This window comes from Herpailurus yagouaroundi, unplaced genomic scaffold (assembly GCF_014898765.1).
Source record: "Herpailurus yagouaroundi ecotype Mexico unplaced genomic scaffold, PumYag 163, whole genome shotgun sequence".
Classification (NCBI taxonomy): Eukaryota; Metazoa; Chordata; class Mammalia; order Carnivora; family Felidae; genus Herpailurus; species Herpailurus yagouaroundi.
This window is the reverse complement of record NW_024412404.1, coordinates 62,321,149-62,345,344: the sequence shown is the minus strand read 5'-3', so window position 1 is coordinate 62,345,344 and position 24,196 is coordinate 62,321,149. Positions and strand designations below refer to the sequence as shown.

Sequence of the window (24,196 nt, the reverse complement as noted above, 5' to 3'; positions counted from 1 at the left end):
AGGAGGAGGAGGAAGAGAGGAGGCAGCTTGGGGAGAGTTGGTTGGTTCCCTTTCATACTAGGTGATTTGGAGGCTAGGTGGTTCTAGAGGTTGGTGCTCGCAGAGGAGATCTGGGTCTTTCCTTGGCATTGGTTTATAAAGTGAGCAGAGGCCACGGTGTGTCTGAGATTCGGCACGAGGGCCCAGAGGGAGAACAGGATGGTCAAAGAGAGAACCCACAAAGGAAAGTAAGACACAGTGGCCGGAAGGGAGGAAGACAGAAGACCCGTTGTTCCAGAAGTCAAAGATGGAAAGATCTCCCAGAGACACTGGGTAGCTAACAGGGTCAAACCCCCCAGAGATGATTAGTTTAACTTAAATTGGAGAAGTGGTTCTGAGAAACATCCATTTTGAAATGCTTTCGTAAGGTATGGTTCAACGTGGCAGAAGCTCGTGTTAAGGCTGTAGGTGAGGAGGGGCGTTTATGGACCCAGAAGTGGGAATCTGGATGCGCCTTCTTGTCCCTGATGTGGATGATGGAGGAATGCAAACACGCGTGCTCGCCAAACTAACTGAAGGCTGGGCACGTCATTTCCACATGACTTTGATGGAGTGATTCATCAGGCGGTGCTCGTCCGCTGTTTTTGTAGCGACGCCTCGAGCATTGTTGGGTGCTGTATGGGAATTGTGGGTGATTCCTTGCTCCTACCCTGTGCTTCACCCATTGTGCTTACCTGCCGGTCTCCAAATATGCTGGGTTTTTCTGCTTTTTCTACTCTAAGCCGTTTCCACCTTCTCTTACACCTCTGTTCAGGCTGTGCCACCTTCTGTCCGCCCCACTTCTATATTTGTCTAAACTCACCCCATCCTATAGGGCCATTTCATCCCAAACCCTGCTGGGGTCCCTTTCGCTGGCAGGGCTCTGTCCGTGGCTCGCGGGGGCCGGGATAGCAGAGCCATGGGCGGGAGAGCTTCTCATTGCCTTTGCCTCAGTCCAGGGCCCCCAACACCCCGAGGGCTACATAACTTCCTGCTCTGGACTCCGTGCCTGAAGCACGCCTTCCTCCAGAGAGGAAATCGGAATTTCAGGAGTGTCTGGCTCAGGGTCTCTTGATGTGTTCACTTAATGTCACTCATGATGCTTGTGGGCTCTGGAAAGGGGCTCAAAGTTGAGGGTGAATGGCCTTGGATGAGTGGCTAAGGCTGATGGAGACAGAAGCATATACAGACCTTCCAACCATCTCGGGAGAGGAAACTTCTTCAGACATGCCAGTGCGTTGACACCCTCCCTGGGGCCCAGAGGACCAGAGCGCAGGGCACCACACAACTGATCCGTAAACCCGCAATAGATGGTTGGCTAAAATCAGGCTGATTTTTTTAATAATTGTTTTAATGCTTATTTATTTAATTTTGAGAGAGAGAGAGAGAGAGAGAGAGAGAGGGGGGGAGAGAATGGAGGAGGGGCAGAGACACAGGGAGACATGGAATCCGAAGCAGACTCCAGGCTCTAGGCTGTCAGCACAGAGCCCGACTCAGGGCTTGAACCCATGAACTGTGAGATCATGACCTGAACCGAAGTGGGACGCTCAACTGACTGAGCCACTCAGGCACCCCCTAGTCAGGCTGATTTTTAAATTAATATCAAAATAAAAGTCAGGATGCTGGTGCTGTTGATGGCTTCATTTTAGTGGAAGTAAGTGGTTAAGGGTCCCATTTAGATCCCCCTAGATACGGTTTTCCAAAAGCCATGGTGTGGTTTTGCGATCAAAAGCATGTGGTTTCCTCCCAGGGCCCTAAACTTACCATTTGTAGAAGAGCTTGTTGGCTTAAGACCGGCAGTGTTCTTGGACCCGAGCTGCGTTGAATGTTTTGGAGGGCTTGCTAAAATCTCTCCGCTAAGTCCCACCCAGCTCTCTGATTTAGTAGATCTGCGGGAGGGCGGGTGGGATCCGAGAATGGGCACTTCCAGCAAGTTCGCCCACGATGCGGAAGGTTGTGGTCCGGGAGCGCCACTCTGAAAGCTCTCAGTCTTAAACAGCGCTGTGCAGTAGGACGCCATTGGGTTTCCAAGGAGCAGAGCCTGAGGTAGGGATTGGGAGACATGTGGGCGAGGGTGTGCCCCAGGAAAGGACTGTGAGAGAGTTAGGGAGGCCTGACGGGGTACAGTCTGGCCCTTGGCTTACCCTCTGGAGCATGCACGATAGAGCTTTCCTGGCTTTTGTACCTCTTTTGTGTCCCACCCCTGGCTGTGGGCCAACGTACAGAAGGTGCAGCATCCAGAGGACTGTTCTCAGAGAAGAGTGAAGCTGTGAGTCACTGACAGCTACCCTCCCGACAGCCAGGGGATGGGACGGCGCCCCACAGCAGGGCACGAACGGAGACAGCTCTGAGTCTAATGTCGCAGAGGGGAAACCGGAGTCAGGGAGGTCACGTACACTACACAAAGCGGCACAGCCGGAATTTGGCTCCGGGCTGCGAGATTTCTGGGATGGCGCCTGGGCTGGTGTATATGCCCTGCAGGTGCACAGGGCCTGCCCGCCGTCTGCCAGTTTCCTCTTAACCAGGACGATTTCTTGATGCGGAGTGGACTCAACCGGCCCCTGGGGGAGGTCTGGGCCAGGCCAGCTCCCACTGTGGAGAGGAGCAGACTGGTCTGGCCCCTTCCTGTCCTCGCACCAGGAGCAAGACCAAGGCCACGTGCAATCTGGTCTGGTTAATGCATCTTCTGTATGGGAGACGTGAACCCCTTTCCCGTGAAACTCATGGATGCCAGCTACTGGAAAAGCCAAAACTCCTATTTACCGTAGTTCTTGCTAACCTGCCCCACGTGTCCCCCGGCTTTGTCTTGGAGATGCCAGCGCGGGGTCACCCGATGGCGGGGGCCTCCATCCGTGGTCAAGCGGGAAGGCACAGGGGATGTGTCCTCACTGCACGCCAGGCACTCTGCTAACAGCCTTGCTATTCATCGTCCCATTATTTCTTACAGGGTCTCGTTTCCTCTGACACTTGGGAAAACAAGACTGACAATTTAACCAACTTACCCCCAAATTACTTAAATTGACCAAGTGGTGAGTGGCAGACACGGATTTGATTCAGGGTCTTTCTTTCCCAAATTCTATGCTTTTAACCACTCTCGTAACTCACCTCCTGGTGTCCTTTGAGGTCATCGTATCAGACATCCTCTTTTGTGGCTTTAGTCTTACCTCATTTTCACTCCAGAATAGGCTCGTGGCTGTAAGTTCCAACTTTACCAGTTTTATGAACTCTCGTATGTATGTCTTCACGTTTGATTGTCGTGTGGTTCGTGAGTTTTTGAGCCCTTTCTTTCGATAAACAGTGCATTGTGAATACTTACCCATGTTGCTACATAGACCTTATATTTGTTGTTTTAAAGGCCCTACATTTCATCCAATGCATCTACCTCAGTCTCCCCAACTAGGATGTCTGCATCCTAGTCCCCGGAATTGGTGGACGTCCTACCTTTCATGGCAACAGGGACTTTGCAGATGTGGTTAAGAACCTTGAGACGGGACCGTGATCCTGGATTATCTGTGGGTCCAATCTAAGCACAAGGGTCCCCATAAGAGGGAGGCGGGAGGGTCAGAGAGAGAAGTGATGATGGACACAGAGCTTGAGTGACGTGCGGCCACACGCCAAGGAAAGCCGGCAGCATCTAGAAGCTGGAAAAGGCAAGGAACCACATTCTCCCTGGAGCCTCCCAAAGGAGTGCGGCCAGCCAGTCCCTTGACTGTAGCTCCATGAGACTTGCACTGGACGTCCGACCTCCAGAGCTGGACGATAACACATCTGTGCTGTTTGAGCCCCGAAGTTGGTGGGCAATATTGCAGCAGCCGCGGAGTGCTGAGACTCAGCCCCTGCTTGTCTGGGCCCAGTTCTGGCCCTCCTCCCTGCTGGGGGGGATGCCCCTCCCCCGTAGCTCATGTTTATCACATGTCATTATGTTCTGGGCATTGTGCTGAGGGCAGGTTAGGTAGGCCACTCAATCTCTTTCAGGACCTCTCTAAAGTAGGCTCCATTATTATGTCCCATTTCACAACAAGGAGCCAAGGGATGCGCAGTTACTTTCCCAAAGCCACGCGTGTAGCTAGAGATCCTGGGACCTTGTGGTCTGACTCCAGCGACCATCTAGGCTGGGATGGGAGGCGGTGCTGTCTTGGTCAGACTCATTAAGAGTCATAACCAGTGCGGGTTATCAGACATCAACCCCAGATCCCACCCCGGCCCAGGTCCTTTACATACACTGCCCTCAGGGCCTTGATGGCAAGGCTGGGCGAGAGATGTTCGTCTGTGCATTTTATGGCTGGAGAAACTCAGAGAGGCCAAGTAACTCACCTGCTGCAGGTGAGCTGGGGGCTGAGCTGGGCTGCAGCTCTGGGTCTAGCTGGCCCCAAAGCCTGTGCTGACTTCAGACTTCTTAACACGAGGCCACATGACTAGAGCCGGGAGATTTCCTTCTTCATCGGCTTTATTGTCAGCTCATCGTGATGCATCGACCCTGCAGAGAAATCCGTGAGATCTTTCAGGTCTTACGTTTGTGCTTCATGGAAAGTGGTCTGTGCGTGTCACCTTGGATGACTATCTGTGTCCCTCAGTAACGGAAGGAGATGGAGGTGTAGCCACGCATCTGCGTTGGAGCTGATGGGGGCTCCGTCGTCACTCAAGGATGAGAGGGGACTCGAGCAGGCTTTGGATGGGTCAGTGGTGGCCCTTGAAATTCCCATGATCCCCTTGCAAACCTGCCAAGATTAAAAGTGCTATAGTGTACCATTTTCTCCGTAAAATGCTTGAAATTCTGCGAGTTATTTCAGTTATATTGTAAATTTTTAATAACCCCTTCTCGTGAGTTGACGAAGACAGCCGCTTCTCCCTCTTCTCTAACTTAGAGAACCTCATCACCAGCACTAGCCGTTGGGGAACCGTTCTTCGTAGGCTTTGGAAAAATCACTCTCCCCAGAGTATCTGTATGGTGAGGGTGACGCTGTTCCCTGGGCTGCAGAGACTGGACCACGCAGGCTCTTCTCTTCACCCTCCTTCCTGTGTTTGGTATACATTCCTGACTTAGCAACAGGCACCCAGGCGGGCATCATAATGCTGCTGGGTTGTGGATCCTGTTCGGTGCTGGGTTGTGGATCCTGTTCGGTGCTGTGGAGGAGTGCAGGGCGGCTTTGGTGGACAGGAAAATCCCACAGAGCGGTTCCACGGACTTGTCCACAGCTACCAAGCTCGTTGCTGGTGGGGCAGCTGGAACCCAGGTTCACGATTCTCGGCCCCCTGCCGTGTGCCCTTGGCTCTGATGATAGGCTCTGCTGTCAGTGTGGCAGGTGTCTCTGTGGAGGGCTATCCACAGTGTCTTACTTATCCCCACAGTGGTATCACAGGTATTATCCTCAGCCGGTCCGAAGCAGTTTCACTGTCAGCGTCTGGGCCACTCGCAGCTCCTTTGAGCACTGTGGTGTTAAGAGATTGGATAAAAGTTCGTCGTACAGTTTCAGCCTTTTCTTAACTCTGGTGGTGCCGGGAACCCCTTACGTGTGTTTTTCTCTCCTGCTGGGTGTAAACTCAGGATGAGGGAGAATGTGAGCGGTCTGAACTTGTTCAATTATTACTGAATCTAGGACTCTAAACAACAGCATGGAAGAAGGAGTCTTGCAGCCTAATTATAAACTAAATTATAATAAAGCCAGAGAGCCTAAGTTGGGGGGGGGATGGAATAAAAGAAGGAAATGTACAAGGTTTCATCACGAGTCAGAATATACTGGATACACCCTTGGCTAGTACATAATACCTGACGGGGTGCCATGAAACCATAGAGTTCTAGATTCCATCATATCCTCTCATTTACTAAAAAGTAGCCGTATTATCTCCTTTTGCCTAGGATTACGGGACAGCCAGTACAGTTCAAATGATCAAATTGCCCTTAAAAATCTTCAGTCTGATGTTATAGAGAAGAAATCTGACTTCACCGAGGTAACATGTTTCTAACTTCTAGACCAGCCAGTAAAATGCAGCCAACTATAAAACATGATCATGGGCCTACTTATGATGTGTTTGCATTTTATTTAGTTTAGTCAAAACTGAATTAAGGCAGGGGCGCCTGGGTGGCTCCGTCGGTTAAGCGTCCGACTTAGGCTCAGGTCATGATCTCACGGTTCGTGAGTTCGAGCCCCGCGTCAGGCTCTGTGCTGCCAGCTCGGAGCCTGGAGCCTGCTTTGGATTCCGTCTCTCTCTCTCTCTCTCTCTCTGTTCCTCCCCCACTCGCACTCTGTCTCTCTCAAAAATAAATACATAAATAAAAACATTAAAAAAATGTTAAAGTATGCCGTGTCTATTTAATCAGTCTTTTATAATCTTCACCAACAATTGGTAAATTTGCAGTATCATAGGAGAGTACGGTGATTGAATCTCAATTTTAATTTTTGTTTTCAACGTTTATTTATTTTTGGGACAGACAGAGACAGAGCATGAACGGGGGAGGGGCAGAGAGAGAGGGAGACACAGAATCGGAAACAGGCTCCAGGCTCTGAGCCATCAGCCCAGAGCCTGACGCGGGGCTTGAACTCCTGGACCGCGAGATCGTGACCTGGGTGAAGTCGGACGCTTAACCGACTGCGCCACCCAGGCGCCCCTGAATCTCAATTTTAAACCAAAATTTATCTGCTGGAGAGAGAGAGTGAGAGAGAGAGAATGATGTTGTGCAGCATTTTGAAGGTGGAGAAGAGATAATTGGAAATCTAACAAGCTCTAGTACACATCATTATAACTGCAAAAAGCGTCAGGAATCCGAAATAGGGAGAAAATCAGAGGTCATGTTTATAAAATGGTATGTTTCTGATTCTAGAGAACAAAGAACTCTGTACACAAGGGCTAATGTGACCAATGTATCACAGACCAGGTTCTGGCTAATCGATGGACTCATTCCATCCTTCCCATAATCCTGGGAGGGAGGTATTACTATTATACCCATTTTGCAGATGAGGAAACTAAAGTTCTATAGCTCCAGTAGTTGACTTGCCCTGAATCTCCTAGCTCATCTGCTGTCCATAAACTTTTGTGATTCTAAGAGGTTGTGGAATTCTAAGAATCGATGCCTCATGACACATTAAAGTAGCAAGGGTATCTGTGAAAAATATCTTTCCCCCGAAAATGCTTGTCTTTGGTATTATCCTTTGATTTCATTCTGCCCGTAACGAAACTTGACATTTCCGTCAGAGACCCCAAGCCTGAACTCCCACACGATGGAGAAAGGATGCTATTCTGGCTGCTGAGATCTAGTCATCAATAGTGAAAGCCCTTTCTCTGTGGAAGCGCCGAGCTCGCTGTCTGAGGATGTAAAGATGCCTGGCTATAATTTGTTCCCGGAAAGCAAGAGCAGGAACCTCAGGTTGCAGGGAGGGAAATGAGGAGGAGGAACAGTGGATCATTGAGAACCATCCCTGAAAGGAGGGTACCCAGTTAAGAAGGGCAAGATAATGATCAAGTCGATTGCTACTCTTTTGAAGAAAGATACCAGCTGAAGATCTTTCCCACTTGATGTTCACACTGAGCTGGCAAATTCCAGCATCTGATGCTAAAATTAATCAGTTTGGTTATTAGTGATATAGATCGTTGGCGTTATGTGGTTGGATCCCTATAACACACACACACACACACACACACACACACACACACACACACACACGGTCGTTATCTGTGACAGAATTCAATAACTCTGAGAAATCACACCTTCTAAGCCTCTGCTTTGGAATGATCTGGACCATCTACTTTGATCAGATCAGTAGCGTGACTTTCAAATTTCCCTCCCAACTTTGAGCTTTTAAAGCTTGTCCCCGTGTGTTTGTTATAAGGGCGGTGTGCGATGATGGAATACTCCCGACGGATGCCCTTCCTTGGTAACTGCCATAAATCTCCGCCTCTCCTCCCGAGCCTGCACAAGATTGATCACTTTCCCTTTCAAAATTCGTCGAAGCTGTAGAAATGATATGCAGGCACTTCTTCAACCAAGTGATTATTTAAAAGGAATGAAATATGGAACAGAGTTTTCTTCTTTTAAAAAAACAACGTGTAAATTTTCCCGATAACAAAAGTAATGGCAGCTCCATGTAGACACTTAGGAAAATATAGAAATACATAAGAAAATATTTATATATATATTTCGCTCCCTTCTTTTTCCCATGCAATTTTTTGTTACATACAACTATAATGTATATCAACTTTTATAGCTCTCTTTTATTACATAACATTCTATCACAGGCAATTTCCCGTGGCATTTAAATTCTTTGTAATCTTTATTTTTAATTTCTACAGAATACGATGCAGTTGTGCCTGCCATGATTTACTTACCCGATCCCCTTTTAAGCAAGACATTTGGATTCCTTCCAGCTTTTCACTGCTGTATATTACACTGTACCAAGTCCTTTGGTTTCTTGCAAGTGCGTGGAAAGACAGAAGTTTCAGAACGGAAATGGAGAAGACTCCATTTCTTCCATTTATCTTAAAACGGCCTTTCCCTACTGCTACATGCCAGAGAGAACTCATATGTTTGAAAACACTCTTACGTCCCTGACGAAACACCACTAGGTTGACAGAGGACTTGGTGGTGATGATTCTGGATCCACCAAATAGGAGTAAGGATGCTTGCGGCTAGCACGGAGGTGACTGTGGAGTGTATCCGTGCAGATACGGGGCCAAAGAATCCATCTGGAGAGCATAGCGGTAGGCTGCAGAGCAACCCTGGAAAAGGGAAGAATTGTCAAGTGGGGGAAAATATAGATTTCAAAGCCACAGGTTGGATTAGATGCTTATCCTTTGGAGAAATAAATTGCTACAAGAATGGAAGCATCCCCATTCCAGCGGCTCAGGATCCGATGTCTCTGACCATCCGCCACTTACCTCTTTCTTCCTTCGGTTTATGAGATGGTGCCTTTCTTAGCAATATGCCTTAAGGCATAAAGTTAAAGGCAGTCAATAAGATGAACAAAACTGGGAAAGCAGTTATCAGCCCTCCAAGATCATGTTTGAGACATTTAAAAACAAGCAATGTCTTAAAGCAGCATTTATGAGAAAGAAAATGCACAGATGCCCGTATTGCGTGAGGATGGTCAGGAAACGGGTGATTTATTGCCAGAGCAAGACGCGATACGCAGCTATTCATTCGACCTTGCTCTGACCTTGAACATTCTACTTTAAATGCAAGATTATTTTCTTTTCAAATCAAATCTTACATCAGTTAATCTTATTTTAGATAAAAGATACCTTTTTTTTCCCCAAAGCCATGTTCAGTTAACCCAATATAAAGGACAGTGGAGTGGCACCCTGGGATAGCTTCACTGGGAAAGATGTTTGATGTGAAAGAAGGGATTGCTTTTCTGAGCAGTTGCCCTGATTTAACAGCAGTGGGCCAAGTTAGGAGCATCGACTAGCACCTGTGTGTCCTGTCTCTCTTGGTTTCCCGGCCCCGGAAGAAGATCTGGACACAAAGTGGTGTATTGTCGTCTGTTACGAACTGGATTGTGTCTCCCCCCAGCTCCAAATGCATGTGCCAAAGCCCTAACTCTCAGTGCCTCAGGGTCTGACTGTGTTTGGAGACAGACTCAGGAGGTAATTTAGGTTCAATGAGGTCATGAGGGTGGGCCTTATCCAATATGATTGATGCCCTTGTAAGAGGAGGATATTTAGGACACTGAAAGGAGAAAATGCAAAGATGTGGTGGGTGGGGGCGCGGGGGGAAGAGTCAGAAGGAACCATCCCTGCTGACCCCTTGTCCTCCGACTTCCAGCCTCCAGAACTGGGAGGAAATAGTATTTCTGTTGTTGGAGCCACTCAGACTGTGGTGCTTTGTTAACAGCAGTCCGGGTATTTATTTATTCATTATGTTTTTATTTTATTCTTGAGAGAGGGAGAGACAGAGCGTGAGCAGGGGAGGGGCAAAGAGAGAGGGAGACAGAATCTGAAGCAAGCTCCAGGCTCCGCACCGTCAGAGCAGAGCCCGACGGCGGGGCTCGAACTCACAAACTGTGAGACATGACCTGAGCCGAAGTCGGACGTCCACCCGAATGAGCCACCTAGGCACCCCCAACAGCCCGAATTTTTAAGGGGTTGGACCTCAACTTTAATTATTTAATGGATCTTCATGAGAAAATAGGATCTGACAGAGAGAACTTCCCATATGAGTCTAGGATGCATATTAATTGGCAAAGAGTATAGTGTTTCGTTTTTAACGTTTCTCAGTCTATCCAGTGGGGCTTTTGTCAAAGCTGAGTGTAAACATCTGAAAAAACACAGTAAGATTTAACCAATAATCGCAGTCCTGACAATTGGATTACCTGCTTGGTGTTATCGCCAGTCTGTCAACGCCATGGGGCCAAGAGGTGTCCTCAGCCTGGCAGGTAGTAGATGATCAGTAGATATTTCTGATGAGTTAATAAAGGGTTCGATCGTGACCCTATGTTATAATGACAGACTTTACATCTAAAAAGGTTTCATTCTACATTCCCATTGACAGAACTGCAATGTACTGGGTACGTAACGGGTTCATTCTGTTTATGTAATTCCAATAAACGCAAACGCCTTCCTCATAAATACCCCCATGCCCCCCTCATTCTTCCAGAGGTTTGAGTACCTCAGGTATCCTCTGATTTCTGCTAAATCACAGAAAAAGTCATACCCTGGAGTTAGAGAACATGTTCATATTTTCAGGCGTATACTTTCACATCTGTCATTGTTTTTGATGTCCCAAACTTCCTGGTAAGGTAGAGAAGGCAAGCAGACTTTTGTTTGGACTGGACTTCTGTTAGCATTTCTCCCTCAGGAAGAGTGGTATGTCAGGCATCGCTCTGACATACCGAGCGATGCCCCAGCTTCAGAATTAAGTTCAAATTCACACCAGTTGTTGTTGTTCTTCCTTCGTCTGTTTGCATTTGGTGGACCCAGAGTCGCAGTTGTGTCTGCCGGGCCCAAGGTAACGAGATGGCGGCTGGTTCTATCCCACCCTCCTGGGCTTCTAGGACCTCCTACAGTGGCACCTGCCACCCCCAGGGTAGCCCCAGGGTGTCCCTCCAGTGTGTGCTCAGGATGGGCCCCAGGAGGTCTGAGTCCTGGCATTCCTTTCACCATATCTGTGGTTAAAAAAACATAGCTTCTGGGGGCACCTGGGTGGCTCAGTGGGTTAAGCATCTGACTCTGGATTTCAGCTCAGGTCATGATCTCCCAGTTTGTGAGATTGAGCCCTGAGTTCAGCTCTGTACTGACAGTGAGGAGCCTGCTTGGGATTCTCTCTCTCTCTCTCTCTCTCTCTCTCTCTCTCTCTCTCTCTGTCTCTCTCTCTCTCTCTCTCTCTCTCTCTCTGCCCCTCCCCTGCTCTTAAAAAAAATAAGTAAATAGGGGCACCTGGGTGGCTTAGTCGGTGGAACGTCGAACTTAGGCTCAGCTTATGGTCTCGCAGTTCCTGAGTTCGAGCCCCACATCGGGCTCTGTGCTAACAAACAGCTCAGAGCCTGGAGCCTGCTTTGGATTCTGTCTCCCTCTCTCTCTCTCTCCCCCTCTCCCCTGCTCATTCTCTGTCTCTCTCTCAAAAATAAATAAGTGTTAAAAAAAATTAAAAAAAAATAGCATTAAAACAAACAAAAAAATACATAGCTTCCGGGTCTTACCCCAGAGATCCTGATTCACCTATGTCTAGAGAGGGGGAGGGAAGGGTCCAGAAGTCTGCATTTTTATAAAAAAATGTTTTATGTTTTATTTTTTATATTTGAGAGAGAGAGAGACAGAGAGACAGAGAGCGAGTAGGGGAGGGGCAGAGAGACAGAGACAGAATCCGAAGCAGGCTCCAGGCTCTGAGCGGTCAGCACAGAGCCCGAATGGGGCTCGAACTCACAAACCATGAGATCATGACCTGAGCCGAAGTCAGATGCTTAACCGACTAAGCCACCCAGGTGCCCCCAGAAGTCTGCATTTTTAAAATCCCTCCCCCCCACCAATACCAGGTGTTTTTTATGCAAGTGGTTACTGGCCCAAACTTTGGGAGACATTGCAATAAAGTATAAAATCAGACCAATACAGCACGCTTTCCAAGTTGAGTATTTGGTTTTTTCCCTCCAGAGACTGTTGTCAGAGGAATTCCTAGTAGGGATGATTATACACTGGGTGGGGTGCACAGGCTCAATTATTATCAGAACTAAGTGTCAGGTGGGAGGGGCTTCGTACCGTGTCAAACCGCATGCAGCAGGCACCGGGGGCCTTGCAATTTTCTTGTATGCAAACTACAGCCATGGAGGGGGCACCGTTGGAAGCAGAGACAGAGGGGTCGTAGAAGCATCTGGCAATGGTTCTCAGCATCCCCTGCCCGCTGGAATCACACTGGAAACTTCAAGAACGCTGATGCCTGGGCCCCACCCCCAGGGATTCTGACGTCATGGTGCGGGGATGCGGCCTGCGCTTGAGGGTTTTTACAAGCTCCCGGGTTGTTGTGGGCAACGTGGGCTGAGAAGCGCTGAGGACGAGGCCGCAGGCAGAGCTCCCATTAGCCATCTGGGAAAAGGTAGCCGTGATATTTTGATTTTTAAGGAACCGAAGTAAATTTTAAGGCGGCTCTGTGTGTTCGTCACCTGTCTGGTGTGGTCTTTTGAATGTCCAACTTCCCATGTATCTTTCACATCGAATCATGGGTAAGGTGCTAGAGATTGCCCCGGGAAACAGGAAAAACAAAAGAAAAAAACCAAGAAAGAGAAGCGGACCGTCTTCCCGCGTCGAACAGTAAGAATGCAATGAGCCCGGGGTGCTAAGATCACACGTGCTGGGCCCCTCGTCAGAAGTCCGGGTGGAGGAAAGCATTACATTAGTTGCATAAATGAGTGTTAATCCTGCTCTGAAGAAAAGGAAGTTTTGTGCTTTCTTATCACATCGTAGGGAAAGAGAAACATTTTCTGTCATCAAACACAAGGGCTTCCCATCCTTGAAAAGCCTGGCAGTCTCACGGTCTGTTCGTGTTTTTCTTTTTTGTTCTTTAAATGTGTAATCTGAGGGGGGGAGGGGCAGAGAGAGGGGGAGGGAGAGAATCCCAAGGAGGCTCCCCGCGGTCAGCACAGAGGCCGACACGGGGCTTGAACTTCCGAACCGTGAGGTCATGACCTGAGCCTAAACCGAGGGTCACACGCTTAGCCCACCGAACCGCCCAGGTGCCCCTCTGTTCGTGTTTTTCAAAGCGTGCTCCCCGGATCAATTACCCCAGGCTCACCCGGGTGTTGGTTAAGCCGCAGATGCCTGGGCCCCGCCCACAGACCCGCACCGTCCGAACCTCCGGAGCCTGGGGAACGTGCAGTTGTAACAGGCCAGGTGATTCTCAGGCCCCTCGGAGCTTGGAAATTGCCGCCTACCTGCTGAGCACCAATTAAGCCTCCAGGCTCCACACGCGGTGGGAATTGAGTCGTTACCGTATTATTTGGGGTCCTGTGCAGTTCCAGGCAAGGGTTCGTTCTAATCGTGTGGGATAATGAGCATCAAAATGGGGGCCCGTGACCCTGCAGGCGGTCGCCTACGTAGCTTTCTGCAATGGTTTACGCATTCGCATGTTAAAAACAAAACCAGGACGGAAGAGCTTCCTCCGCCTGGTATTGACCTGGTCAGATGCTTTCTTAAAAATCTCAGCGTGTTGTTTTGCACGTAGATCTGCTGGTAAGGAAGCATGGAACACCTTGATCCCTCTACTGGATGGAAACCATGCCTGGGCACTGACATGCGGCAAAGCTCCACCTGTCTGGTTCAGTGCCCCTCCCCTTGCTGATAAGTGATTATCACGGTCGCTGTGTTAGTCTAGGTAACTGCCCAGCTTGGGTGTCTGATTTCTCTTGTTCTGCTGTCTGGGGTTTGACCCCCATGATGGCATGCATGGGGAACCACCGAAACGCAGTCTACACTAGTAAAGGCGGAAGATTGTGTTAGGGGGTTAGGGACCCAGGCAGGGAGAGGGCTCCCCGTGGAGGAGGGAGGAGGACTCTCTCACACAAACCGGTGCCCCCAAGTCCCAGCCCTGCTCTAGAACTGGGTCCTGCCTCCGCCATGAGGCTGTGAGCCTCTATTCAGGTGCTCCTGGGCCTGGTGGAGGCAATTATTGAAATTCGAGGATATCCGGGGACACAAACATGGTTAGGTACCCAGCAGAGAAAACCCATTCCCCAGTCAGAAGAATGATTTCCAGAGGGTACAACCATTTCGTAAATGGACCTGGGTGTTCTGCCTTCCTGAGCACGCAGAGGTGGTGTCAGGTGTGTGGGGCAGATGGCCTTGGACGAGAACACGGTTCCGGACGTCCTCTCGGGCCTTGAAACAGAGTGCGCTGCCTGCATTACGATGGACTGCTTGAATAATTGCCGTCTTTTCCCATTTGCAGGAGACTCTGGCATCGCAAAACCCAAAAATGATTTCATCCGTAGTCATTTCACAGCTGATTGACGAGAATAAATCAAAGGCAAACCGGGCGGCGCTGCCCGCGCCCTGCGCGCCCGCTCTGCACGCACGTCCCGCGAAGCCATCTCGGGCGACCCGCAGCGGGGTCTCCATCAGCCGGGCGTTCGCCCTCCTTCCCGGCAAGCGGGCCATCCAGACACCTGCGCGGAAGCCGGGACCTGACCCCGAGCTGCCGTCCAACGAGGAGAAGCCGTGCAGCGGCCCCCAAAGGGGCTTTGCGTCCATCACCATCACGGCCAGGCGCGTGGGCCCCCCAGCCAGAGCCCTGGCGTGGGAGGCCGTGGGGGACCCTCTGTGCACCAAGTGCGCGGCCCAGGGCGCTCTGCTCGGGGACCCCTCTGCTCCGGCCGGGGGTACCTATCCCCGCCCGCACCATGGACCATTCGCTTGCGCGGAGTTCTCCAGAAACTGCTCTGCTGTGACGCTGAAGCTTCCCGAGACCCATCCCCGGCCGTGCGGGGGTCACGAGTGCTGGGTCACCAATGTGGACAACCGAGAGGACGGTTTTCCAACAGGGGCCCCGCGGTCGGGAAAGAGGCCGCTGGTGTTCAGCTCCTGCATCCATCTCAGGGTGTCTCAGCAGTGTCCGAATTCCATTTACTATCTAGACCGGTCCCTCTCTGTCCCCATCGAGCAACCTCAACTTGCTGGCCCTAAAATGCACAGGTCGGTCCTGTCGCTCCACCTAAAGTGTAGTTCACACAGATTGACACCAGATGGAGTAGATGGCACAGAGAACGGAGGGCCAATGAGCAGAGCCTTGAAGCCGGAGCTCGCGGAGGGGAACCAGACCCTCCTAGGCCCCCGCTGGGACCCAGGTTTGCACAAAAGTCCCTTGAAGGAGAACCCGTCGCCGGAGCAGGTGCATTTGCGGCCCAGCGCCTGTGCCTGGAGTGGCTCACCTCTGTTGGAAAATACAGCCTTCTCGGAGGTGGGAGCCAACCAGGTCACTGGAAGAAAAGGGAGAGGGGATTGCGCAGCTCGACACGCCGGTGATGGTGCCAACCAGCTGTCCATTCACATTCCTGGCTGGAGCTACACAGCAGGTGAGGGACGCTCCCCTCCTCGGGAGGTGGGGCCGCCGAGGACAGATCCCCATCCGTCGGGTAATCTATGCAAGTGCCCTGCCAAGGCGGGTAGTGAGTTTCTTGTACGTAACTTATTCCAAAAAGCGCTTCTCAGGAGCATTGCTTTGCTCGGCTCTCAACTGGCGATTGATGACTCAGTGTTGATGTCCTCCTTAGATACGCACAGATACTTTTCTAGATTGTAAGAGACCTTCCCTCAGAGTTTTGTTTCCAGGGGTAGCGCCGCGCCCTGCCATGTAACGAGCAGGAGGCGATAGCCCCCAAATGAAGTTAATTTAGGTCCATGATGTTCCAAAACAGGGTGAAGAGGGCAAAGTGCTGTCTGCTCCCCGAGGCTTTTGTCTCTCTGGTCTGAACATCTGAGGGCTTGGAGGTGTCTAGAGGGCTGTACTTCTTGTCTTTCAATCAGATAATTGGTATTTATGGATTGGTCTTAGAATTCTTGTGTGTGTGTGTGTGTGTGTGTGTGTGTGTGTGTGTGTGGTGAGGGGGAGATTAGTAATTCTGGGACATTTTCAAAAAGAAGCACACTGGGGATTCTACCTGCGAAACAGCAAAAACTGCAGTTTTCTGCTTCCTTGGTTGTGTTTTCTGGGGCAACTCGGCTGGAATTTGTTGCTATTTCTACCACTGCGAAGGCCAGGGAGAATTCCCAAGGACGGCCGCCCTGGGTGCCTTTCACGTCTCTTAGGAGATCAGGGAAGAGGAGAGTAGGTCTTAGACCCAGGCCAGATTTCGTTCTCTGTTCAAACTTCCCATTTTCAGTTTTATTTTTTGCGAGGGACTCCGATTTATGAATTGGTGACTTTCCACTTGGGGAAAATATTTAAAGATGACAGTAGTAAAATTGGAAAGGCAGCATACGCACCATAATTTTATAGTGTAATTTTTGTCCATTAAGGCTTTATTAATTAATCAAAATGGCTGTAAAACATTTTAAGCAATAATGCGCGTAGGAATGGTAAATGATGTAATTAATTTTAACAAGAGTGTATATATTGAATGCTCAGAGATTTTTAAGGCAATTTGACATGGCTTTCAGGTTGATTAGACCATTGAAATGCCTCTGAGTCTGACAGGCTTACTGCAAAAAGTAAATGTAAGCCTCTCTCAGTGTTGCAAAACTGGGCCTCAATTTAGTGTTTTAAGAAATTGTTCAAGTCAACCACTTCCTTTTCCTTGTTGATACAGATTACTGGAAGCGTACAATCCACATTGTTATATGCCTGCCACCCCCACGCCAGAGCATATCCTGGTGTTTAGGTTGTGTCTCTTGTGTCTCATGGTGTGAAATAATCATTTGGATTTATGGCACCTTCGCGAAAGGGTCTTTAAAAATCACCAGAGCAAGGTCTCAAACATTGATTTCAGAATAGAGGAGCATGAACAGAGAAAATCCACCCCCACCCCAACTTATTTTTGGCTTTGGTGCAGAGAAGATATTTGATTTTGACTTTGTGGAATGGCTGCTTGTGCAACTGATGTTCTTAGGCCAACAGTATGAATGAATTCTACTTCCTGTGGGCCGACTTCCCTCAGAACAACTCCATATCCCAGAGAGTCCACATGCAGGATATGAGTGGCTCTGAATCACGTGGTCTCATTGGATCATTTGAGGAAAGATCTTCACGGAGGCCAGATCACCTTTTTTAGAGTTACTGATCTCGTATTTTCTAGCGCAGGGAATGTAGACAAGCCGCCCTGGCTCTCCGAGCCTGTTTCTGCGTCTGGGGAGCTAGAGAAGAGGGGCATTTGGTGTTCTGGAAGGTCCCCTCTAGCCTGGAAAAAAACCCTCTGCTCTATTTTCCTGAGGTGAAATCTGTGAGTGAGAGTGTCCTTGTGACTCTGGATCCCTCAGTCATCAAGCTCAAAGCCACAGAACCTTGGGCTCGCCATTCTGGGCACACGCCTCAGATGTGTACACAGGCACACGCATTCATTCACACACACGACCCGCCCCGTACTTTCTTACTTTCGCACTCAGAACCTAGTTTGCGATGGAGCGTATGCCTTCCCAGGTGCCAAGAATGTGCTTCTTGTCCAGGCTGTTGAAGGTTTGCCTGAGATTTATAAGCACGACTCATGGGCTGTAACCATCACAGTCTGTCGTGTGCTAAGCCACCCAGCACTTCGAGGGGGAGCTCGCTGACCTTTGTCTTGACAGAGCTTTTCGAGCTTTATGGCAAGTGTTTTCTGAGGAGCTGTTTGTATTTCCTGTCCCCAACTGGGATCTTGTCCGGGGTGTTCTCGACGCCCCCCCGTGGCTCCACTTGCCGTGAGCGGTCTTCATGTTTTCATAGTTACTGAATCTGATTCTTTTTATCTGAAGGATCCCCAAATCCCAGGTGAGCAGCGTCCGCTCGAGCCGCCTTAGTGACATTCAGCCTCAAGGGAGGCACGGCCTGGGAGATTCCGCAAACAGAAGCAAGGCGGCTTCGGTTCCAGTGGTTAGGTCATCAGACAGGAAGTGCTCCAAATTGTATTCTAGAAAGAGCCTCCCGGACGCACCCAGAAAGACGGCCAAGATGAGAGAAACTGTGAGACTTGCAGACATTTGATACGGTACAGATAGGCCATGTCTACTGGGGCATCACGTTCTAACAGACAGAGGGGGACCTGTTCTCTTTCTAGCGGCTGGGGGCTTAGGAATGGGTTCCTGCTTTGCCTCTCTCCTCAGTCCCTGTGGGTTTATTCCCTGTATCTCTGCTGTTGGGGCGTCTCCTGCCGGCACCCGCTAGAGGGACGTGGCACAGCTCCCTGCCCCGCCGTAAGGAAGGCTTCACTGCCACAGCAGGCCATCCTACCAACAACCACGGCAGGTACCACACAGACCCTGGGTGCCAGGCCCTGGCCGACATCCGTCGTGGAATCTTTCAAACCATTCTGTAAAGACAGTATCACTTTCCCTGTCGCTATCCCTGTTAGGTAGGACCAATGAGTCTTGAAAATAAAATGATAGGCCCAAGTCCGCGTGGCCATGAAATGTCAGAGCCGAGAACAGTCCTGGGTACTTGGCTTCCCCCCCTCTGCACCCTCCCAGCAGCAGCCCGAGGCAGAGGAGTCTGATGGGTGGAGAACCCACTCGGTGGCAGTCGCCATCTTCCGTTGTCACCGCGAAGGGGATGTTTGAAGACCACTCACGGACATACAGAGTAGTAGTATCTGGTGGCCAGAACCTAACAGGAGAGGGGGCTGCGCAGTTAATTTCTAATCAAATGTAATAAACCACGTGATTTGGTACAGTGAAAATTTATTGGCTCAGAAGTCCTTCCCAGCCTGAAACCCCCTTCCTCGTGGTGTTCCGTGGGGTCTACAGTGCCGATCTGAGTAGTTGTCTCTGCTGGGTGTTGCATGCCTGAAACAGGATTGACTTTGATCCATAACTTATTGCCGGTTTCATTTTGCGCGTGTGGCCTAGATCTGAAGCTTTCCCCTGTTGCCAAGACATCCGTCGAAGTTTGTTAGATGTTCTTGGAGAAGAGACTTACGAAGGTCCTTTTCTTCACGTGTCCCAAAGGTTGATGCTCTGTGGTGGAGTTTCCGTCTCAGCATGCCCCAGTCCGTGCTCAGGCTGCCGGTGGCCTTGGTCGAGACGTGTGCGGTGTTTCTTGGCACCGCTGGTGATCAAAGGTGTGACTGTCTGGAGGGGATTCACTGGAGAGGAGCGACCGGATCCCTGCTGGGTCACAGAGTGAGGGCTGTGCCTCCCACTGTTCTGTTGCTGTAATCTAACACGTGGGTAGCGAGTGGGGTTTAGGGCATGACGAAAGCTCTTCCGTCACTCAGGGAAAATGACAAGCTGTCTGCCAATAGGCCAGACCTGCCAGAGAAATCTGCATCAGGCTCAGCCCCTTCAGTCCCGTGAGCACTGCTTCCTCGAGGGGCCAGAAGACCTTTGAGGAGCCCTTATTTTACATATGTGATTTTCCTTTAACGATCTAGAGCTGGGGTCTACAGGCTTTTTTTGGTAAAGGGCCAGATGGTCTCCACAGCAGCTACTCAGCTCTGCTGTTGTAGATCAGAAGCAGCCACAGACAAGGCATACATACATGAGTGTGGCCGTGTCCTCATAAAACTTTATTTACCAAAACAGGCAGTGGACCAGATTTGGCCCTACTGGCTGTCATTTGCTGACGCCGAATCACTCATCCTCCCAAACAGACTTCACCCTGGTTGCCAGTCTTGCGTGTTGGATCCTTGGGAGACCCAACTCCGAGATGGAGATTGGTGGACGTTCATTAGGGAGTGGTCTTGGCATCCGTGGATGGGAAGGGAAAAAAGCAGGAATGGGCAGAGGGAGAAGTCACTCTGGGGTGCAGTTGTAATGAAGGCCTTAGGGAACTCTGAATTTGGGATGGCCCATCATAGCTATTCCGAGTTGAGGCGAGGGGGCTGTGCCTTTATTCCCCCTGGGGAGGGGATGTGACCGTGGGCGAGGCAACTCTGTACCCGCCAGCTGCTACAGTCGTGGTGGACTCCCAGCAGCCGGGGTGGGTGGAGGGCATCGCGGTGCATGTCGCTCAATCTCCCTTGCCCCTCTGTGACCTCGTACTTCTCCAGAACAACTCGGGGATCTCGCACAGCTGGCCCGGGGGCAGTGAGGTGGGGGCGTAGGCTTGGGCGTGGCCCTCAGCCCCTGTCCAAAGAGGACCGGGGAGAACTCGTTTCCCCCCACCCTTGACGTCTACTCATTCAGCAGATGCAGGCTGGGCACTGCGGGTGTGGGAGCGGCGCCTTGAACCAGGCGGCGGTGGTGGGTGTGCTGAGAGCTGGTCAGGGGTGGGGCTGTTTGGGAGGAAGAGCCCACAGGGTGGCTGATGGTCAGGTGCGCTGGTGGTGTCGCCGTGGCCGGAAGTGCCTGCCCAGCCCTCTGCGGTCTCCAGGGGCTGCTTCCGCCATCTGGATGGGAGGTTTGTCTCCCAGTGGCTGGCCCACATTTCTACTGTGACCGCACTCTCTCGTGCTGAAGGAACGTGGTTGAGGACCATGTAAACAGTCTTCGGACCATGTCTTCTTACGTTTTGTGAAGCTATAAAAGAAGAATCGGGTGGAATGAGCTTTTGTGTGTGTGTGTGTGTGTGTGTGTGTGTGTGTGTGTGTTTTTAAGTTTATTCATTTATTATTCCTGAGAGAGAGAGCACAAGCGGGGAAGGGGCAGAGAGAGAAGGGGACAGGGTCTGAAGCAGACTCCAGGCTCTGAGCTGTCGGCACGGAGCCCGACGTGGGGCGTGAACCCGTGAACCGTAAGATCATGACGTGAGCCCGAGTCGGACGCTCAGCCCACTGAGCCACCCCGGAGCCCCTTGCGTTTTGTTTTATGGTTAACAGTAAACCAAGGCAGCCGGTGATCGAGTCAGCTGGCGAATGAGCAGCTAAACTGGGACCTGTGGTATCTAGCAGCAGATGGAGAGAAGGAATTAGCAAACTGCAGCCCGGGGAGGGGTGGGGGGCAAACTCAAACCTCCGCCTGTGTCTGCAGATCAGGTCTCCCTGGGACACAGCCCTGCTTTTTCACCCGCACGCCGTTCCATGGCTCCTTCCTCACTGGACAGCAGAGTTGGACGGTGGGGACAGAGACCCGTGTCCCACCAAGCCTACAGTATTAGCTCTCTGGGCTTTCACAGGAAGAGTCTGTCGCTCCCTGCTCAGGGACCAGCTCTCTGGGGGATGCTGGCGGGTCCTTTGCCCCCAAAGCCTCCCATTTCTCACCTGTGGAAGGAGGGAGGTGGACATATCGCGTCCTGAACTCTTCTCTGCCAGCCTGTTAATTCGTGTATTGCTCTGGCTGTGGTTTTCTGTCGCGGAAGCTGGTTGGAGAAGTCCAGCTTTCAGGGTAATTCCCAGAGTGTAGAAAGGGTGCTCAGAGTCAAAGGGAGGAGCTCTCTCATCCTGGACCTCCAGCGCCCTCATGACTCTGGGTTCTCTGCCACCTTGTCTGACCAGGACCTTCCAGGCTTTCTTTAACTCTTCCAACCCCCGCCCCCCCACCCGCCCCCCCCCCAGAGATACAAGTGCCACTGAGGTTCAACCTTGGCATCAGGTACTTCTGTGCCACCTGCCCGTGTCAGTGAGTGGTTTGGGCATGCGTCCAGTGCTGGCATCCCCTGCTAGTGCCTGACCAGTGTCCCTCCCTCACCCCCGTGACATTTATTGTGTCAGCCATGGTATCAGGCCCTGGGTGAGGCTATCACTCCACACTGCTGAAACGGAACCTAGGTGTGGTCTCCTGACATGCAGGTTCCAGTCTAGTGGGAAGACAGGCATCCAATTGATTCCCTTAAAATACGTGTGTAATTGTAGCTTGTGGTCAGTGCTCTAGGGGGGTGGTAAGGACCACAAGAGACTTTAACAGGGTTGGCTTTGTTCAGAAGAGGGGCGTGAGCAAGGACTTTCTGCTGGAGAGGCTTTTAAGTCGATTCTTGAAGCCCGAGTCGAGGGACCAGCATGTGCCAAAGCTTTGAATGGTGAGTTGCTGAGAAGGCTGGTGCCCCTGCAACATACCAAGTGGTGCCACATGAGGCTGGAGACGTGAGCTGGAGCCAGAGTCACGGTCAGGGTGAGGGGCTTAGAGGCCAGAATAAGGATTTACAACTTTATCCTAAGTGCAGCGAGAAGCGATGATGTGACGTACGCTTTCGGAAGATTGTCTTGCTTCTCAGAGGCTGAGAGGTGGAAGCAGGTGAGACCATCGCTGGGGAGTAGGTGAGAGCCATCGTGGAGGCTGGGGAGGTGGAGAAGTCTGGCGGCGGAGCTCACAAGCCTTGAGTACTGGTGAGCTCAGGAGGAGGGAGCCAGAGAAGTGGCAAGGTGGACGTCCAGATTTCTGGCTTGAGCATCTAGAGATGATGTTTTCTTTTTTTTAATATAGACTATTGCTTTTATTTATTTACTTGTTTTGACAGAGAGAGAGAGAGAGACAGTGGGAGTGGGAGAGGGACAGAGAGGGGGGAGAGAGAGAATCCCAAGCAGGCTCCGCACTGTCAGCGCAGAGCCCGATGCGGGGCTCAGACTCACAGAATCGTGAGATCATGACGTGAGCCAAAACCAAGAGTCAGACGCTTAACCAGTTGAGCCACCCAGGTGCCCCTATAGAGACTATTTTTTTTTTAATTTTTTTTTCAACGTTTTTATTTATTTTTGGGACAGAGAGAGACAGAGCATGAACGGGGGAGGGGCAGAGAGAGAGGGAGACACAGAATCGGAAACAGGCTCCAGGCTCCGAGCCATCAGCCCAGAGCCCGACGCGGGGCTCGAACTCACGGACCGCGAGATCGTGACCTGGCTGAAGTCGGACGCTTAACCGACTGCGCCACCCAGGCGCCCCTAGAGACTATTTTTTAAAGCAGCTTTAGGCTCAGAGCAAATTCGAGAGGAAAGTATAGAGATTTCCCACATATCCTGCATCCCACCTATGCCCAGCCTCACCTGCTATCAACATCCCCACCTGAGTGGTACATTTGTCACAATCGACGAACCTACATTGATATAATCACTCAAAGGCTTTCTTCTAGGGTTATTCCTGGGGCTGTATGTTCTATGGGTTGCAACGAACGTATAATGGCATGTATCCACCATTATAGTATCCCAGAGAATAGTCTCGCTGCCCTAAAAATCCTCTGTGCTCCACCCGTGCATCTTCCCTCCCCCTAACCCTTGGCAACCATTGATTTGACCGTCTCCACGGTTTTGCCATTTCTGGAATGTTCTATAGTTGGAATCACATAGTATGTAGTCTTTTCAGATTGGCTTCTTTCATTTAGTAGTACACATTTAAGATTCCTCTGTGTCTTTTCACGGCTTCATGGCGCATTTCTTTAGAGCATTGAATCAGAGTCTCTTGTGTGGATGGGCCACAGTTTCCCTACCACCTACTGAAGGACATCTTGGAGGCTTCGAAGTTTTGGCAGTTGTGAACAGAGCTCCTATAAACATCTGGGCACAGGTTTCTGGGTAGACAGGAGTTTTCAGCTGTCCGCCCAGCTGGATAAATACCAGAGGACAATGATTGCTGGATCCCATGACAAGAGCATGTTTAGTTTTTGTTGGTTTGTTTGCCTTTGCAAGAAGCCTTCCCACAGTATGTTTCGTTTTGTACAAAGCTGCTGAAACGTCTTCCAAAGTAGCTGTGCTATGTCGCGGTCCCACCAGCCACGACTGAGAGTTTCTGTGGCTCCCCGGGCTGACCAGCATTTGGTGTTGTCAGTGTTCTGGATTTTGGCCATTCTGGTAGGTGTGTTTAGTCGTAGGTCGTTGTGGTTTTAATTTGCACTTTCCTGATGACAAAGGATATGGAGCCCCTTTCGTATGCTTATTTGCCGTCTGTGTATCTCCTTTGGTGAGGTGTCTGTTAAGATCTTGGCCTGTTAAAAAAAATTTTTTTTAATGTTTATTTTTGAGAGAGAGAAACAGAGCATGAGCAGGGAAGGGGCAGAGAGAGAGGGAGACACAGAATCCGAAACAGGCTCCAGGCTCCGAGCTGTCAGCACAGAGCTTGACGCGGGGCTTGAACTCAAGGGCCACGGGATCAGGACCTGAGCCGAACTCAGATACCCATCCGACTGAGCCATGCTGCCTCCATGAATTTCTATATCCAGATTTATTTTTCTGACCATGAGACGAATACATTATAGGGAACTGAGAATAACAAA

The 24,196-nt window shown here is 50.5% G+C and overlaps 1 protein-coding gene across 10 annotated transcripts in view; it reads left to right on the top strand.

The window, feature by feature from the left end:
- Window positions 1–24,196, top strand: part of CUNH10orf90 (chromosome unknown C10orf90 homolog) — a 264,377-nt gene that overhangs the window by 183,701 nt on the left and 56,480 nt on the right. For 7 of the 10 annotated variants that reach the window (XM_040486763.1, XM_040486766.1, XM_040486756.1 and 4 more), the window contains one exon: window positions 14,384–15,506. In XM_040486763.1, coding sequence (XP_040342697.1) covers window positions 14,411–15,506 — 1,096 coding nt within the window. In that variant the 5' untranslated portion in view covers window positions 14,384–14,410. Of the gene's footprint in view, window positions 1–2,965; window positions 3,048–5,875; window positions 5,968–14,383; window positions 15,507–24,196 lie in introns of all 10 variants that reach the window. The other 3 variants (XM_040486761.1, XM_040486760.1, XM_040486762.1) reach the window with 2 other exon arrangements.